The sequence below is a fragment of the Galeopterus variegatus genome, unplaced genomic scaffold (assembly GCF_000696425.1).
Source record: "Galeopterus variegatus unplaced genomic scaffold, G_variegatus-3.0.2 Scaffold1650, whole genome shotgun sequence".
NCBI lineage: Eukaryota > Metazoa > Chordata > Mammalia > Dermoptera > Cynocephalidae > Galeopterus > Galeopterus variegatus.
The window spans coordinates 300,996-318,365 of NW_007727761.1; the positions used below are offsets into that span (position 1 = coordinate 300,996).

Here is a 17,370-nt window from a genome sequence, read left to right on the forward strand (position 1 = left end):
CACACACTTAAAGTGTCCCAGAGGGCACCTGGGGCAGAATAAGCACTTTCCTTCTTTCCAACCAATGTTGATTGGGCACCTGCCAGTTGCCAGGAGACCTAGCAGTGAACTGGGTGTGGTTCCTGTCCTCACAGAGTGTGGAGTGTGGCAAGGGGGACAGATGAGTGACCCCAACCCAGCCAGCGCACATGGTGATATGCTGGGGGTCTGGGAGCACAGCGGGTGGTTGCCTAAGTCAGGCTGGAGGGGTGCAGAGTGAGGCACACTGGAAGTTCTCGACTGTGCAGAGCCAGGAGACGGGCCACACAAGGGAGTTTTTGGGATAAGAAGGGTGTTTCAGGCAGAGGGAACAGCAGGAACAAAGGCCCAGAGGCTTGACGGTGCTGGAGTAACAAGCTGCAGTGTGTGGCTTGCATAGGGATGGTGGGGCATGCGGGAAGAGAGCACAGGAAAAGGGGGCAAGACCATTGACCAAGAGCCCTGCATGCAGGAGTTGAGGGGGGACAGGCTATATCTAGTTGAGGAGCTAGGGTTGCCAGCTTCTTCCTGGTGTCCACTCCTGCGCTGAGCCCACCTGAGTGCCTGCAGGGTCTCCTGGGGTGCCCGGCAGAGCTGAGGGCTGAGCCCAGCAGCAGGAGGAAGGCCCAGACCCAGGCATCTTGCTTCTCTGGAAGCCGAGTGTGTCTGGTTCTGGAGAGGGGCTGGCTGCTTGGGACTGAACCATGATCTGTGAGGAGGACTCACCTGAGAAGTCCAGTTGGGGTGGAGGTGGAGGGCCGGGGAGATGCACACATGGCAGGGGTGGAGCAGGTGGGGGCAGTTACTCAACCCGTGTGTCTGAATTTCAAACCAAAGCTGTCTTGGATATAGGTAAACGCTGTGTGTGTGTGTGCATGTGTGTGTCTGTGTGGCTCATGCATCATGCACATGAAACGGTCCCCAGGAGAGCAGAGCGGGCACTTGGCAGGTATCAGATGGGCATGTCACAATTGAGGGAAGGCCGACTTTGAACTCAGCATGGGCTGCCCAAGAACTGCTGGAGAGAAATGGCTTCGAGTTGCAGAAGCCAGGGGTGGGAACGCCACCCTCAGGCACACTTGTGCCAGGTACCAGGTCCTTTCCCCTCTCTGGGGCCCGAGCCCTTCCTCATGACCCACCAGCTGGGGTGCCAGCTTCTTCATAGCAGAAGAAGGCAAGGTAGAGTGAGGCAAGACGTGGGACAGGATGGTCTGGGAGCATCTGTTCTTGCTTTCATAGAATCTTATGGGACTTAAGAGCCATTTGTGGAACCTCTTTCCCAAAACAGCATTCTTTCTAGAACTCTCCCTGTGATACTCAACCAGCCTCCACGTATAAACCTCCAGTGAGGGAGCTCACCACTTCCCTGCTCAGATTCCCTGGAGTTAGACAACCGTGGGTTATCGCGAGTAATAATAATGAAGTTATTGTTGGATTAATCATTATAGCAAAAACAGTAACAGCTACTACCATTAATTGGGCTTTCCTATGTGCCAGACAGTGTGCAAGTGCATACGTAAACTACACAAGTATTTACACTACATTCCTTGTTTCCAGTTGCCCTAAGCAGACCCTTAGACAAGGCCTTGGGAGCAGGTGGTGTATTTGGGAGGAGATCCCGGGGGCAAGTGCAGAGGAGCAGGGAAAGGGAGGCCAGTAAAGGGGCTTAATGTGTGGGTCATGGGCACAGGCCGCTGGGGCTGAGTCCCTCTGGGGAATGTGGAGGCCTGAGGAGGCTGGGCATTCGTCCACTGGCTCCTGTCCCTCCCTTGTTCGGGTTGCCTGTGGACATTGAATCCCTGCCTCTTCAGGGCTGCCCTCAGGCAGAGGAGCAGGCACCTGAGCTGGGAGTTCGGACACTGTCTACCACAGCTTCAGGGAAACTGAGGTGGGCTGAGGGGACATGGGACATTCAGTCTTCCCAACAACCTTATGGGATAGATACTGTCATTTTCCATGATTTGAATGTGGGAAACTGAGGCACAGAGAAGCGCAGTGACATGTCCAGGGTCAGGCAGGGATGGAACCTGGGCTGAGTCTGGAATCTTAGCTCTTAATGCCTGTCCTCTCCTGCTTCCAGCTCAGGGGGCCCAATCTGGAAGTCCTGGGCTTCCCAAGCTGCTCTTCCCCATGCCTTCTAGTTGTTTCTAGCCCTTGGCCCTAGTTCAGCCTTTCCGAGGCCATAAGCCTTCTCTCAGGCCCTCCCTCCCACAGGCATCTCTCCCAGGCCTCCCTGGCTGGCCATGTCTTGGTCATCGTGCTCCTTCGTGCAGGGTCTGGGAGGGCAGAGGGCAGGTAGCTTCCCCTTGGCCTGGCCTCTGGGCCCAGGCACCCCCCACCCCTTGGTTGTTGTTCCTTCTGATTGGTGACAAGCCCTCCTGTCTGTTGTGTCCAGGAGCTGCAGTGCGACGTGTCCGTGGAGGAGGACAGCCGGCAGGAGTGGACCTTCACCCTGTACGACTTTGACAACAATGGCAAGGTCACCCGTGAGGTGAGTGCGCCTGCTCAGCTCCCTGCCACTTGCCATGCGCCTGGGCAAAGGGACCAGGCACAGCACCCTGCCACCACTGCTCTCTGCTGAAGGCAGTCCTGCTCCTGAGGGAGGGCTCCACAGGCAGCGGCTGGAGCTTCTGGGAGACCTGGAGGGGCCTCCCCGTGCTGCCAGGGAGTAGAGAGAGCTGACAGGGAGGAAGGGGTAGCCAGGCTGCCCTGCACTCAGCTGAGGCACAGCTCGAGCTGGGGAAGGGGCAGGGGCAGGCGCAGAGCCCCAAGGGTTCCCCAGAGAAGGACCCCGAGCCCCAGGAGTCCTGTAGTGCTTCCTTCTCTCTGTGGTCCAGAGATCTAGAGGCAGGGCTGGGACCATCCCAGGCCACCACTGCCCCCACGTAGCTATACTGCACAGGAGTTTGGGGTGGGGACAGCACACAAAGTCCCTGCAGTCCCCAACATACAGGGCACAGGAACAAGCACCCCCAGCTCTATGGGTCCTGTGAGCAGCTCTGTGGTCCCAGCTCTGGTCACAGCTTCATCCCAAGCTTGTCCTTCCTCATCCTTCCCCTCTGCATGCCTCAGTCTCTACCCCCTCTCAGAGCCCTCTTCCCACAACTCTCCTCCTTGAGTTCCTCTCACCCTTTCTCCATGACTGTGTCTCTCCATATTGAGCACCTACTGTTTACTAGGCATGAGGACACAGCAGGGAATAACACAGACACAGTTCCTTGACTTGTGGCCCTGACAGTCTGATGAGGGCGGCAGATCCAATTATAGGATAATTGTCAGCTGTGATGTATTCAGTGAAATAAACAAGCAGGGTGGTATGACAGAGATTGGCCAAGTGTCCAGGGAAGGCCTCCTGGAGGAGTTAACATAGGCGTTGATCTGTGCAGTGTGCAGGGCAGGCGGAAGGAGTCCTGGGCAGGGGGAGTGGGAGCACCCAGGGTATTTAAGGAACTGAAGAAGACCTGCACGGTGGCCATTTCTTGGCCACCCAGCTATGGCTGGGAATATGGCAGAGCCAGTTCTGTGGGGCCTTGAAGGCTCTGGCAAGCAACTTGGATTTGATTCTGGGTGCTCAGGGAACGGCTGGAGGGCTGAAATCATTCCTTCTGCCTCCTTATCTCTCTTATAGAGAGGCCTGAGATTAGCATGGCTGAGCTCCATGCCCACTCTTGTGTGGCATGCAGGGGCTTCAGGGTTCTCCCGGAGAGGCGTGAAGGTTTGCTGTCTTATTTGCTCACCCTGAGTCAGGGCTGAGTATTTTCTTCCCTGTGGATAGTGCCTTTAAGCTGCCAGAGGGGAAACCTGGGTTTAAAAGGCTACCTCCTCCTCAGGCTGTGGTTTAGGGGATGTTAGAACAGGTTGGAGGAGGAAGCTATGACTGATTTTTTATCATTCAGGACTCTGACATGTAAGTAACAGAATCCCAGCTCAAACTGCTATAAGGAAAAAAAAAAAAAAAGAAAGAAAGGAAAAGAAAAAGAAATATATTGGCTCATGTAACTGAAATTTGCCCTGGGCACTGACTTCAGGCATGGCTGGATCCAGAGGCTCCGTGTCTTCAGGACTAGGTGTTCTTCGTGGCTGTTTCCTCTGTGTTCCCTTATTATCAGGCAGGCTCTCCCCTTGGCGGTATCAAGATGATTGCTGACAGCTTTAACCCATATCACATCCTCTTGGCAAACCCCCAATTTTAGAAGTTCCAGAACCAAATCTCACTGGCTGCTCTGACAGCCAGGCTGGGCTTCTCCTCACGGGGGTGCGGTGGCATCTCCCTCCTGTCACATGTGCAGCAGTAAAGACAACTCAGCCCCTTGCAGCTGCCTTCTTCAATACTTTCTGGTCAGAAGATGCTGAGGAGCCTCACATGCTGACCACAAAAGGTTTGTCCCCAAACCTTTTCTTGCAGAAATCTGCAGACAGATGCTGCTTTCTGGATCTGTATCATATCCATGTCCTCCTTAACTGCCTTGGTAATGAGAGGAAGGACAAGAGGGTTTCCAAGGAAGGTGGCCCAGCCTGGCCCTAGAGAAAGTGTCCACTGGATTGTGGCTTCCTCCTACCCAGGAGCCAGGAGACTGGCTTCCAGTCGAGGGAGGACAAGCCTGGTGTTTCCCCTGGTCTAATTTTAGCCCAAAGTTGCTCCTCAAATCTGGCCATAAATACCATTTCCCTCCACGCTTTCTGGACTTCATCACGTACGTTTCCGTGTGCCAGAGCTGACAGGCTCCCGCTTCACTGCATCCACAGCCCAGAGCGAGCGTCTGGGCTGACTTTCCAACTTGGAGAAAGGTACCCATTCATCCTTTGGGTGTTCATTTGTGCAGGAAATATTCATGGGCACCTATTCCCACGGGCCTGGCCCTGTGCAGTCCATGGGGTTGATTTTCAACCTGGAATGGCCAAGACACACCTGTTTAAAGGCCTGAGTCAGCCAAACCTGCTGGGATCACACACCAGGCCCCTGGCCTTCTAAGGAACAAGATGCTCAGGGGGATGATGTTGGTGGACCTCAGTTGGCTCATCTGTATAATGATGCCTCCTCCATGGGCATCCCAAGATGGTGAGTGGTTGTACAGAGAAGCTCAAGGAAGGCAGAAGAGGAGTCCTTGGTGGGCCGTATGGAAGAGCTGGCATCACCAGTACACCAGCAAGTGAGTGACTAAAGCCTGGTCTCAAACCAGTGGCCCCCACAATCCCAATCTGGCTCCCAGATGTTCTGGTCTGGTCCCTAGAGCAAAATTAAATTGGTTGCTGGTATCAAAGATTCTGAAGATTTAACAGAAGATGCTGGATTTCTGGCTTCTCTGGGATAACCCTGGGTCTACATTGTCAGTGGGCAAGTCTGCTGAGCTGAGCAGCCACCACCTCCTATGGCGGAGGCCAGTGCCCCGTTGGTCCCCACCACTCCGGCCACCCGTCCATATACCCGCAGGGACTCTGCCTCCTCTGCCTAAGGCTTACAGGCAGGGGTTAAGGGAGGACCAAGTCTGTCTGAACTCATGAAGAATTGGTGGCCAGATAACTGACCAGCTGTTGGCCTAATCGGCGGAGAGAATGTGTCTTCTCTGGAGGAGTCCAGCATCATTATAAAGCAAGAAGCTGCCCCTCAGACACATGGCCTCACAGATGCCAGAACAAAGGGAGGCCTAGTGTGGGGAACACGTACCTCTCCACCCCTAGTCAGAAGTCTGAGGCTTCTCATGGAGCATCGTTTGAAGACTCTGTTCTGGTCTTAAGAGGATAACTGAGGCCTAGAGAGAAGAGATTTGGTCAAGTTCTCACAGAATAGTTTATCTTTTAGGGATAATCTTAGTCTGCTCAGGCTGCCATAACAAAATGCTATGGACCAGTGGTTTAAACAACATAAATTTATTTCTCACAGTTCTGGAGGCGGGAAGTCTAAGATGAAGGTGCCGGCTGATTTGGTTCCTGGTGAGGGCTCTCTTCCTGGCTTGCAGACAGCAACCTTCTTGCTGTGTCCTCACACGGTGGAGGGAAGAACTCTGGTGTCTCTTCCTCTTCTTATAAAGGCACCAGCCCTATTAGATTAGGGACCCACCTATATGACCTCATTTAACCTTAATTACATCCATATTCAAAATACAGTCATATTGGGGATTAGGGCTTCAGCATATGAATTTTGAGGGGACACAGTTCAGTCCATGGCAGGGACATGTGTCCTCTTCCATTTTTGCGCCCATCAGACCTGAAGCAGATGCTGTTGATGCCCCAGCCCTGTATTCTTTGGGCCCACCTCCAAGTTCACCTGTTGCCATGGTAGATAGAGCTCACCATAGAGCTTTTGCTGGCGCTGGGGGCTGGCTCAGCCCTTGCAGGGCTGCCTAAAAGTATGGGAATGTTGCATCCTTGGGGCACCTCTCAACCACTGGGTATGAGAGCCAGTTTATAAATCCCCATCTGGATGAGACTATTCGAGGTGACTCCTCACTATCCCCCACAGGGCCCCAGTGCAACTGAGCCCCAGTTACCCACAGCCGTAACCTTCTGCTTCAGTTTTTCTTTATGGCTTTTTCCTCCTTCACCCTCTCTACTCCCTTACTCCTGCTTCCGAGGATTTCCTCCCTGCCATATGAACCACTGACATTTAGGTTTCTGCCTTCGGCTCTACTTTGGGGGAACTAGAGGGGTTTCAGCACTTCAGCGTCAACCAGGCCCTCTGTTTGCCGTCTCTGCATGGGTTCCTGCTTCCCTCCCCATCCAGGACATCACCAGCCTGCTGCACACCATCTATGAGGTGGTTGACTCCTCTGTTAACCACTCCCCAACGTCAAGCAAGACACTGCGGGTGAAGCTCACCGTGGCTCCCGATGGGAGCCAGAGCAAGAGGAATGTCCTTCTCAACCACGCCGGTGAGGGGCTGCAGAGCAGCCCAGTCCCATCTCTCAGGAAGGATCAAAGCCTGCCTGGGAGGAGTGGGAGGGAGTCTGGGGGGCTTTTCTTGGGGAGCTTCTTTGTGGACAGGTGGGGTATAAATGTGTCCTTGAAGGAATAGGCTTGGGAGAGGGAAGAGGAGGATTCCGGATGGGTGGCCCTGCAGAGGCAAAGCCATGGAGGGGGGCGTGGGCATGGCAGGCAGCTATAGCGAGGTTTGTATTGAGGTGAGGGTGGTAGGGCAGGGCCCTGAAGGCCAGCTAAAGAGTCTGGGGGAGGAGGCAAGTGGGACAGGTAGCTATGGCATCACTCTGTTTAGTCCCAGCCCGGAGAACCCTCTCACAGAGCCGCTGTGAAGCTGCTCTAGGTGTTTTCAAGGACAGCATGCCAGGCAGTCATCTGGGCAGGGCCAGCCACAAATGGCTCACAGGTGTCTCTTGTCCTTCTTGGGCGGGACTCAGACCTGCAGAGTACAAGGCCCAGAGCGGAGACCAAGCCTGCCGAGGAGCTACGAAGCTGGGAGAAGAAGCAGCGAGCCCCCCTTAGGTATGGCGGGCACGGGTGGAGGCAGCACATGAGCACGTATTGAGCACCAGCTGTATACTTGTATCAGAGGGATTCAGAATAGGAGGCTCCAGTCTGTGCTCTCTTTAGATGCACAGACTTACCAATTAAACTCTAAATTTTAAAAAATAACTAAACATTAAGTCCCCATCCCTTTATGTCAAACATTTTGGGCCAGACATAATTAGGCATTCGGGATTTGTTGGGCTTTTGAAAGGTGCTCCAGTGTATTCCTCGTGAATTATATGTGGAGTTTGGACAGCACTACAGGGTTTAACACACTGATATTTCTGCTGGGAGATACATGGATATTCACAATAAGTGGAGTTAAAGACCATAAACAGATCCCCATCCCTTTAGGGTGGGCGTGGTTGCCAAATGGGTAGGAAAAATCTTTGTTTTCAGCCTTTTTGGATTTCAGAATTGTGGTTAAGGGATGGTGGGGCTTCAGTTACCTTTCACCTGTTGTTATTTCTATACCTGCAAGGAAGGGAGGGAGGAAAGGAAAGAGAGAGACTGTTTTTAAAATCAGCATTGAGTAAATAACAGTCATATGGCAGGTGTGAGCATATGCTAACAACTCATGTGCAGATGGTAAGGAAGTGCCTGCAGTTGGATTAGTGCAAGTGCAGGGGAAAGAAAAGGCAGTCAAGGCAGGGGACGCAGTGTGGTGTGGGGAGAGGGCTGAGAATCACAGTTATCTAGGCTGGCTGGAGATTGGGGTGTGTGGGGAGGAAGACAGGCATATGGGGGCAGGCAGACTTCAGAGATCCCTAAAGGGGAGGGGCAGAGAGCCCAGAGTCCTGCAGGGGAGAGAGGAAGCCTCAGGCAGCACCTCTCTTCAGACCCCCCCAACACACTCTCACACACACACACACACACACAATGGTAAGGCCCATTCTGGACTTTGGGGTGGGACATGGAGTCGGCAGCCTCAACTCCAACGATTTGGGGGGCTTCTGCTGCCCACACCCCCTGGGGCACCATGCTCGGCATCAGGCTGCCTGCCTGCAGTGGGCACACATGGTTTGAAGCCTGGCTTTGGAGCATCTTTACATTTTGAACAGTAGCCCCTCACATTTGCTTTGGGCCTGTTCACACCAAAGTCCCTATCCACTCCTCCCAGAAACCCCATGGAGACCAGGCAGTGGTCTCTCTCTCTCTGCTGGTGGGGGAGGAAATGGGGGTGCAGACTGCAGCGATCACTATTCCTCCCGTGGCTGGACGGGCCAGGCATGCCATGCTGGTGGTGTTCCCCCTGGGCTGGGGAAAGACGTAGCTTTTATTGGACGGGCCAAAGAGTTTTCTTGGAGGAGGTGACATTAAAAACATTTTCAAAATTAAAGTAATACATATACACATAAAGTTGAACAAGATCAAATAGTATCCAAGGGCCTAGAATATAGCAAAAACAATAGTTCTGTGCCTCATCCCAGCCCACCCCCAGCCCTGTTCCCAAGACAACCACTTTGACCTCTCGTGGCTATTCCAGCGAGGACCTCGGTTTCACTACGCAGACCCCTGCTCTGTCTTCACCAGCCTTCAACAGCTGTTGGCCTCTTGCTAAATTTCACTCCCCAACTCCCTTCTCCTCCCCTTCCTGCTAATAATGTATGTCATTCCTCTAGGGGTTACCTCTGTACATGTTCAGTAGTGGATTTAGAATTCTTTCTTGCCCCAATGACCTTAGACAGTTGTCAGGGTCTCTGCCACCATCTCTCTTTCTCAGCTCTCTCTCAGAAGGAGAGTTTATTATTTTTGAAGACCTAGCAGATGGGAAAGTTCCATTTCAGAAAGTTTTCCTCCAAGGCAGTGAGGGACAGTTGGGGAGTGGTGGGTAGCTCTGAGAAGGGACACCTGGCGTTTATCGGTCTTGGAGAGCTGGGAGTGGGGGTGACTTCTGGGGAACGGCGCAGCCCCGGCACACAGGAGGGGCTCATGAAATGTCTGTTGGATTGGTTCCTAGGCTCCCCTTCAGTGGCCCAGAAGTCAGAACTGCCCCCCCGCACCTCCAACCCCACTCGATCTCGCTCCCATGAGCCGGAAGCCATCCACGTCCCACACCGAAAGCCCCAAGGCGCGGACCCAGGCTCCTTGCTCTTCCTTGACACCCCAACCGCCAAGGTCTCGGAGCTCCAGCAGCGGCTCCGGGGCACCCAGGACGGGAGCAAGCACTTTGTGAGGTCCCCCAAGGCCCAGGGCAAGAGTGTGGGTGTGGGTCACGTGGCCAGAGGGGCAAGAGGCAAGCCCCCTCTGGGACCCACCGTCCCTGCAGTGTCCCCCTCCACCCACCTGGCCTCCAGCCCGGTCCTCCTCCCCACCCTGGCACCCCTCGGGCACAAGAAGCACAAGCACCGAGCCAAGGAGAGCCAGCAGGGCTGCCGGGGCCTGCAGGCACCGCTGGCCGCGGGTGGCGCCGTCTTGGGGCGGGAGCAGGTGAGGGAGCTGCCCGCTGTGGTGGTGTACGAGAGCCAGGCCGGGCAGGCGGTCCAGAGACACGAGCACCACCACCACCACGAACATCACCACCATTATCACCACTTCTACCAGACATAGAGCCCCTCCCCAGGGACCCTCCCCCACCATATGAAGGACCCCCTCCCCCAACATCCCCAAGGCATTATTATTCTATTAATTATTGTTATTATGACGATTATTGTTATTAATAATTATTGTTACTCCACTAATATTTAGCTAGCTTTCATGTAGAAGATATATGGAAACACAGAACTAAACTTTTATTTATATGTGGGGGGGGGGGGACTGTATAACTTACCCAGGAAATAACTCTGGGTTTGGAAGTGGCCTGTAGATGGCAGAGGCTCCCTTGGGTCTGGGGAGCTGCAGTGTCCACGTGGATTGGACACTGCACCACACCATGGGAGCCATCGGCCCCAAACTCTGCCCACCCCAGTCTCTTCCAGGAGAATACCCTTTCCTGGCCCGGCTTCCAGAGACCCTCGAAATCTCCGAGAAGATAAACAGCTGCTACCTCTTAGTATTATTCTGATTTTATTTTGCCCTTCACTGATTGTAACATGCTACAAGGGATTTCAACGGACTGCAGATGCACGACTTCCTTGCTGTTGTGTTTTTATGTCCCAACCTAGAAACCTTAGCTGTCCTTTCTGGAGTTATCCTCCCTACGTTTCCAGTGGGATCACTCCCTTGCCCCAAACCACTGCCATCTTTTCTGTCAAATATACTGCTACTCCTTTTTTTTCCCTCCTGTTCTCATCTTTAGAAAGATAAACACACATATTTAAGGACTGTCCCCCAAACCAGCTCATTTTGGAAACTGCTAGAGAGAGAACCAACCTCATAAACGAGCATGGTTTTCCAAGATCGGGCAATTGTATGTTGTTGGTTGTGACCAAGGATGGGGAAACCTCGTGTTTTACCCTTGGCAAATACACATGTACCCACGTGGTTCTCTAACAGAGCTTTCTGTACCTATAGATAGATGGCATCTGTCCGTTTCTATGTATCTTTCTATAAATATACACTCTCAGGTATTTTTTCTAGTGTGCAGAAATCAGTGGTTTGCTTCTCTGGATGCTTCCTAAGCCCAGAGGTGACTCTGCATGTCTCCTGTTGGGCCGATGTCCCTCAGATGTGAATAGCCACTTGCCTCTGGTCAGAGGTTCTTTCTTGGGATTTGGGATCTGACAGGTTTTGGAGAGACCTGCTGGGGTACAGAAGCTTGGAGGGAAATGGGGACAGTGGCTAGAGTTGGGACCATGGAGCAGTGTGCTCTGCAGAGAAGGATTTTGTCTGGCCAGAACCTGGGGAGACCAGGTAAAGGACCACTGTCAACCTGTTGGAGTCTCCACAAAAAATAGATCACACTCAAATTCAGTAACTTGAGGAGTTTAATAAAGGGAATATTTACAAAGTGTGGGCTAAGCCTCCCGAGAGAATCCCGGGGCTAGTCCTATGGGATGTCACTCCTACCCCTGGGCCTGAGGGGCGAAGGCAGGAGTCACCTTCAGCAGACAAAGGGTTGGGGGTCTGGGAAGGGACACCTAAAGGAGCTATGACTTTCACTTGAGGGATGCAACCCACCATGGAGACCCTACAGGGAAACGAACATCCTGACCTCACTCTCCTGCCCCCTTCCGAGTTGGACTGTGGCACCATTGGCTGAAAGCACTGGGAGCCAGAGGGCCAGGGAGCTGGTTGATGTGGGTCACATGGGCATTCGTCCAGGGCAGAGAGGAGAGTGGAGGGTGGATCTGAAGGGACGCGAGAAGGAAAAGCGACTCCAGCCTCCATCCTTTCTGCTGTTTTGTGTCTCCACTGGTATCCTCTTTTCCAGAGCCTCAAGTCAGGGTTTAATGTAGTTAGTAGGGAGTTATTTCTGAAGGTATTGGGCTTTAGTTGTTGTCACTGCATTATTAGCTTAACTAATTACTGGTGTGCCTGGGACTGGATTAATATGTTAATCTTTAAGACATCCCATGAGGCAAGCAGTGGAAGCTCAGGGAGCACATCTCAGGCTCAGAGAGGGTAAGTAACTGTCTTGAGACCACACAGCAGCTGGCAGAGCTGGGATTCTAGTCTTGCACATGATCCCTTAACCACTGGTGACGGGCTTAACCACTGACTTTGAGCTTCCCTTGTTTTGGGTTGTGGGTTTCCGTTCAGTCAGGATCCAGCTCAAACCGAGGTGAGTGTATGTAAGCAAACTGGGGGAGGACAGGGAGGGAGCTGGCTTTGAGATGACAGGATCCAGGATGTGAATGAAGCTGAGACTGGCTCTCGTCACTCCCTCCCTGGATATATACTGGTTCCCCATGACGTCCATTGTTGCGGGTCCCTGGCTGCTGGCGTTCTGGGTCCCACAGCCTGAAGGAAAAGGATCTTCCACTAGTGGAAACCCCAGGGAAGGATTCTGACTGGCTGGCTGAGATATGGTACCCATCCCTGGATTAGTCACCGTGGCCCAGCTGGGTCACACTGTCCACTTGTGGCAAGGGCACAGGGTCTGTACTGGAAGACGGGGGGGCAGGCAGGGTGCTGAGCAGACCTGAGCTAACAGCACCCCAGACCCAGAATTTCTGCACCCATGGGAACGAGGTGAGACGGGGGCCTCTAATTTTAGAGCAGTTCCTCAGCCTCTGGGAGGAAGTCAGTCCCCTGCTGCCTCCCCGCTCCCCCCCAATGCCCCACACCTGTCAGGATTCTGTTATTTCTTGCTAACTGGCATTTACCCAACTTTTAAAAATTAGTAACGTGCACATATAAAAGATTCAAATAGTACAAAAAGGTGTACAGTAAAAAGGTGTGAACTTCCCGCCATCCCAGGCCCACCAGCATCTGTGATACTGGCTCCCTGGCTGCCTACCAGGACCCTTCTGTATAATGCGTTGGTTGTGAACACACACTTTGCCAGGCTGCCTGGGTTCAAATCCCGATGCCCTCTCTTTGCAGCTCTGTGCTACAAGTGAAATACTGTACCTCAGTTTCCCCTTTATAAAGGGAGAATTGTGAGAGTACCTACCTCACAGAATCCAAGGAGTTAAAATGCCTGGCTCGTGTGAGTGCTGTCACAGTGTTCCCTGCCATCCTTTACAAGAACATATGCATTTATGTAAAATATCTCTCCACTTAAATTTTTAAAATTTTTTAAATATTTCAAACACAAAGTTTGAAACAGAAAATTGTATAGCAGTAACTGAACACACCACATAGAACTTAGAAATGCTGACATTTTGCAATATTTAGTTCAGATCTATTTTTAAGAAAGAAAACCCTGCAGTCACTGCTTAATCCCCTTCCCACCCCACCCTTTTATTTTTACACAGGAGTAGCATAGTAGTCATACTTAGGCCCCTTTCCTCTGCGACCTAATATATTTGCAGATCTTTCCCCCTCGGTCATAGAGCTCTGTCCCCTTCTCTTAACAGCTGCTCGGCCTTCTATTACTCAGAGGTGCTGTCAGGGACTGCCCCCTCCCCTCCTGGTGGGCATGCGGGTCATCTCTCATCCTGGGCTCCGACAGACACACTGCAGTGAGGGTCCTTGTGCATGGCTTGTTTTGGCGCCCACCAGCAGGAGCAGGGGCGATGCAAGGTGTTCCTGCAGAGCTTCTGAGTTCAAGAGCAAGAGAGATTCCAATTTTGATGCCATTGTAAATGGCCTCTAAAAGAGGTTGTACTGAAAAATGAGAAATTGAAGGAAGGGGCCAGCTCGGTGGCGCACGGGAGAGTGCGCCGCTTGAGAGTGCAGCGGCGCTTCCGCTAAGGGTTTGGATCCCATGTGGAGACCGGTTCCCGCTCACTGACTGAGCGTGGTGCGGGCGCAGCACCAAGGGTTGCGATCCCGTTACCGGTCAGTAAAAAAGACAAAAAAAAAAAAAAAAAAAAAAAGAAAAGAAATTGAAGGAAGAAGAAAGAGAGGAAGGGAGGGAGGGAGGAAGGAAGGGAAAGCAAACGGGAAGGGACAACCATGCTTCTTAGTGAGGCTTTGAGCATGTTTTCCTGTGGGCTGGTGTGGGCGAGAAGTTGGGTCTTGTTTGCAGATCTCCTGACATGCATTCCAGAGGAGCATGGGGGCTCTTCTGGGTCCTGGAGAGCTTGTAGGGGAGACGAGCCTCCAGCAGTCGTGGTGACCGCAAGCACTAGCTGGTCGGCACAAGGATGGCCCGTTTCTGCTGATCTATTGCTGGGCGCTGAGGACACCTGGTGTGTTCAAGGCAGCCAGCCCAGGGAGATTCCTGGGGGCACCCGGGGGGGGCTGGTGCACTTCACGCCCAGCCATGCCAATTACACTTTTTGGCAAAGGAAATAGTCAAGAGCGGTTTCTCTCACTTTATCCCCTTTTTCTTAGTGTTTAGATCTCAAATCATTACTGGGCCAGAGGCGAGGCAGCCTTGGTGGTGGCAGGAGGAGCGGGAAGGCTGCTGCACCTCAACACCCGTTTCTGTCACATGCCGGCACTAATCACCCGGCTTCTGTGACGCCTGTCAGCACTCTTGGGATTGAAAGGGGACCTCTGAAATGTGCTCAGTGCCAGCGGGCTGTGAACACTCCCACCCACCATCCTCACCTCCTCATTTAAGATGGTGCTGCCTGCCACACAGCAGACACCAGGGGACTGCACTTCCCGAAAGACCCCAAGGCAGCCTTGCCCCTTGTCCGGTCACATTCCAGCAGCCACCCTCCCGCCCCTGCCTCTGCTTCCCCAGGCTGGCTGCAGCCAGCCCCCACATCAGCCCTTCTCCAGATGTGTGCAGGGCTGTGATTTGCAGAGTATTCACAGATGGTTCAGCCACGTGCTTTATTGACTCCTAAAAACTGTGCCCAGGACACCTGTCCCCAGTCATTAAAGATTTATCACCTCCCACCGTCATGCCGTTTGTTTGGGGCTCTGATCTGTTTTTTTGTCTCATCACCTTCTGCCAACCAGCAGACCTTTGAACCCCACCCCTCTTCTCACATCCCTGAATGACTGTATGCGAAGGGCTTTCTACACCCTGCATCTTCCTCTAGGAGGAGAAGTGGAAGTGGATTTGAGACCCATTTTCCAGAAGGTGACCCTGGGGAGGAAAAGGAGGAGTCTGGCCAAGACTCCCCATCCCCGGCTGACCGACTAATGGGTTTCCTCTTTCTCCACTTTCCCCCACAAAGTAGGAGACTCCTGGTACATTTAGTCCATGGGCCTGGGAGGGATTCCCACCTAGACATGAGACCCTCCAGATGTGATGTTGGCATCGATCAGGTTGTTGGCAGGGATGGGAAGGGCAGAGTGGGTGCTCACAACCAGTAATTCTCATCCCATGAATACTTCAGAATCATCTGGGAGATTTTTAAAAATATTGGTGCCAGGGTCCCACCTCTGATGATGCTGATTCGAGGGTCTGGGATGTAGCCCAGGCATCAGATGTTTCAAGCTCCCAGGTGACTTCCTTTGCAGCAAGGCTAAGACCCTAGAGCCCTGTGTTTTCTCCAGATGACCTCAGAGGGCCCCTTTGAGGGAAATGCCTAATTTCAGAGGCTGTAACATCTCCCAGGGAGCATGTTAAGTGCAGATACCCAGGCCCACCCCCAGAGATTAGGTGGGATAGGGTGGGTCTGGGGGTGGGGCACAGTGCTTTTAACAAGCTTCCCATCCCCAGGAAATGGGGTTACAGTTGGACCCATAGACCACAGTCTGAGAATCCCAGTTGCCTGTGCCTTGGCACAAGCAGGGGGAAATCCCAGTAGCCCTGCCTTAAGGAGTATGTGCAGTAAGGTGGTGGGGGAGGCAGAGAGAGCTCCCACTGACCCCTACCCTACCAGGGCCTCTAGAAACTTCATGGATGTTGAAGCAAGTACACACCACACTTGCTGTGCGCACCACACTTCATGGATGTTGGCCATGACTACACCATAGGACAAGACTGGAGGATTCAGTGACAGCCTTCTGTGGGAGCATAGCTTCTTCCATATGGCCCCCAAATAACCCACCTCTTCTCTCGTCATGAAATGACAGGCACCCAAAGAGAGCCAGATTTAGTGAGACTGAGTATCCTCCAGCTAGGGCAGATCCACAGTGACCCCTGGTGAGTGGATCCCCCCAGTCTCTTCCCTACCTTCGCTCAAGACGGAGACCTGGATTTAGGGAGATGTGAGTGGCCTCTTGAAAACTTCCCAATCTTCCCACTTCGCTTTTGGGGCCCTTGGTGCAGGCCAGTGTTGGGGAATAGGGATTGGTGCAAGCACCAGCTGTCCCACTTTGCTGCACTGCAGACCAGGCATACAGGGTCTGGTACAGACACCTTTTAGGGTCTGCTTTGGGTGTCATGTTTGGGAAGACCCTTCAAAGAGTCCTTCCCCAGCCCTCAGGATGGGAGAGATAGGCAGAGAGGGACACTAGAGGCTTAGAAGAAGGACTAAAGTCCAGCGGCCTTGGAGGAACTACCAGGTCTAGAGGGGGAACACAGTCCAGGACCCCCTGGGCCATTGCTCATATCTCAGGGTGACAAGCAGAGCAGAGTCATAAGGGTCCCTAAGTACTGAAAGTATTACCCTGAGCTTTGGCTTCCCCCTACTCCACTAAAAGAACTCTTTTCTAGATATTTATAATCACAAAATTCTAATGAGTTCATCAAAGCTGACCTTCGCTATTTTTTTCTTTTCCAACAAGACCTCACTTCCTGGAGCCAACTTAGTGGGTGCCCAGGCAGAAGGCAGTCGGCAGGGGTTATCGAATCCCGCTTCCGTGGTTGGCTCCCTTCTGGAGTGTACAGCCCCTGCAGGCAGGTGCTGCTTGTTAAGCATTGCTGTTTCCTTAGGGCATGGCACACAGTAGGTGGTTAATAAATGAAGACAGGGAATGAGAGAGAAAGGGAGGCAGGAGAAAGGGGATTGAAGATTTCACATCTTTTCCTGTCGATTTATGATGTCCTCCTGCCTGTGAGTCCTTGACTTTGGAGTTTTACAAAGCAGTAACATTTCAAATAAAAGTTTGGGAAAAGAACACAGCATTGCCAACTTTTAATTTTGCTAAATAAGGATGGTGAAAAAAAAAGAATAGAAAAGAAAAAACTGTAGTCTCTTACTATTTAAAGGAAGGACATAATTTAGCTTTATTTAAAAAGGAAAAAACCCTCATTGTGTTGTCTTTGTTTTGTTTTGTCTTTTTCCTGGAAAGCAGTGAGAATTTGGTCAGATGTTCATTGTGTTTTTGAACAACTAATTGTGACATGGCGAGAATTACTCTCCCATTGTAGAGATGGGAGAATTGAGGCTCCAGGTGTAGGTGTGTAGTCCAAACTGTCATTTCTTTCTGAAGCTGAGTGCAGACCAGCTCACAGGCCCCTTTCCAGTCTATGGCCTCAGCTGCCTGCCCAAGGACATGGGGGTAAGCAGCATCTGTGCTGTCTGGGGAGGGGGATTTCCAGGGCCTTGATCA

At 52.5% G+C, this 17,370-nt stretch overlaps 1 protein-coding gene across 1 annotated transcript in view; it reads left to right on the plus strand.

Annotated features, from left to right (window-relative positions):
• NKD1 (naked cuticle homolog 1 (Drosophila)) overlaps positions 1-10,029 on the plus strand; it is an 85,058-nt gene extending 75,029 nt beyond the window's left edge. The window contains exons 6-9 of the mRNA XM_008578252.1: positions 2,414-2,509; positions 6,740-6,887; positions 7,371-7,487; positions 9,440-10,029. Coding sequence (XP_008576474.1) covers positions 2,414-2,509; positions 6,740-6,887; positions 7,371-7,487; positions 9,440-10,029 — 951 coding nt within the window. The remainder of the gene's footprint in view (positions 1-2,413; positions 2,510-6,739; positions 6,888-7,370; positions 7,488-9,439) is intronic.
• Positions 10,030-17,370: the final 7,341 nt, after the last annotated feature.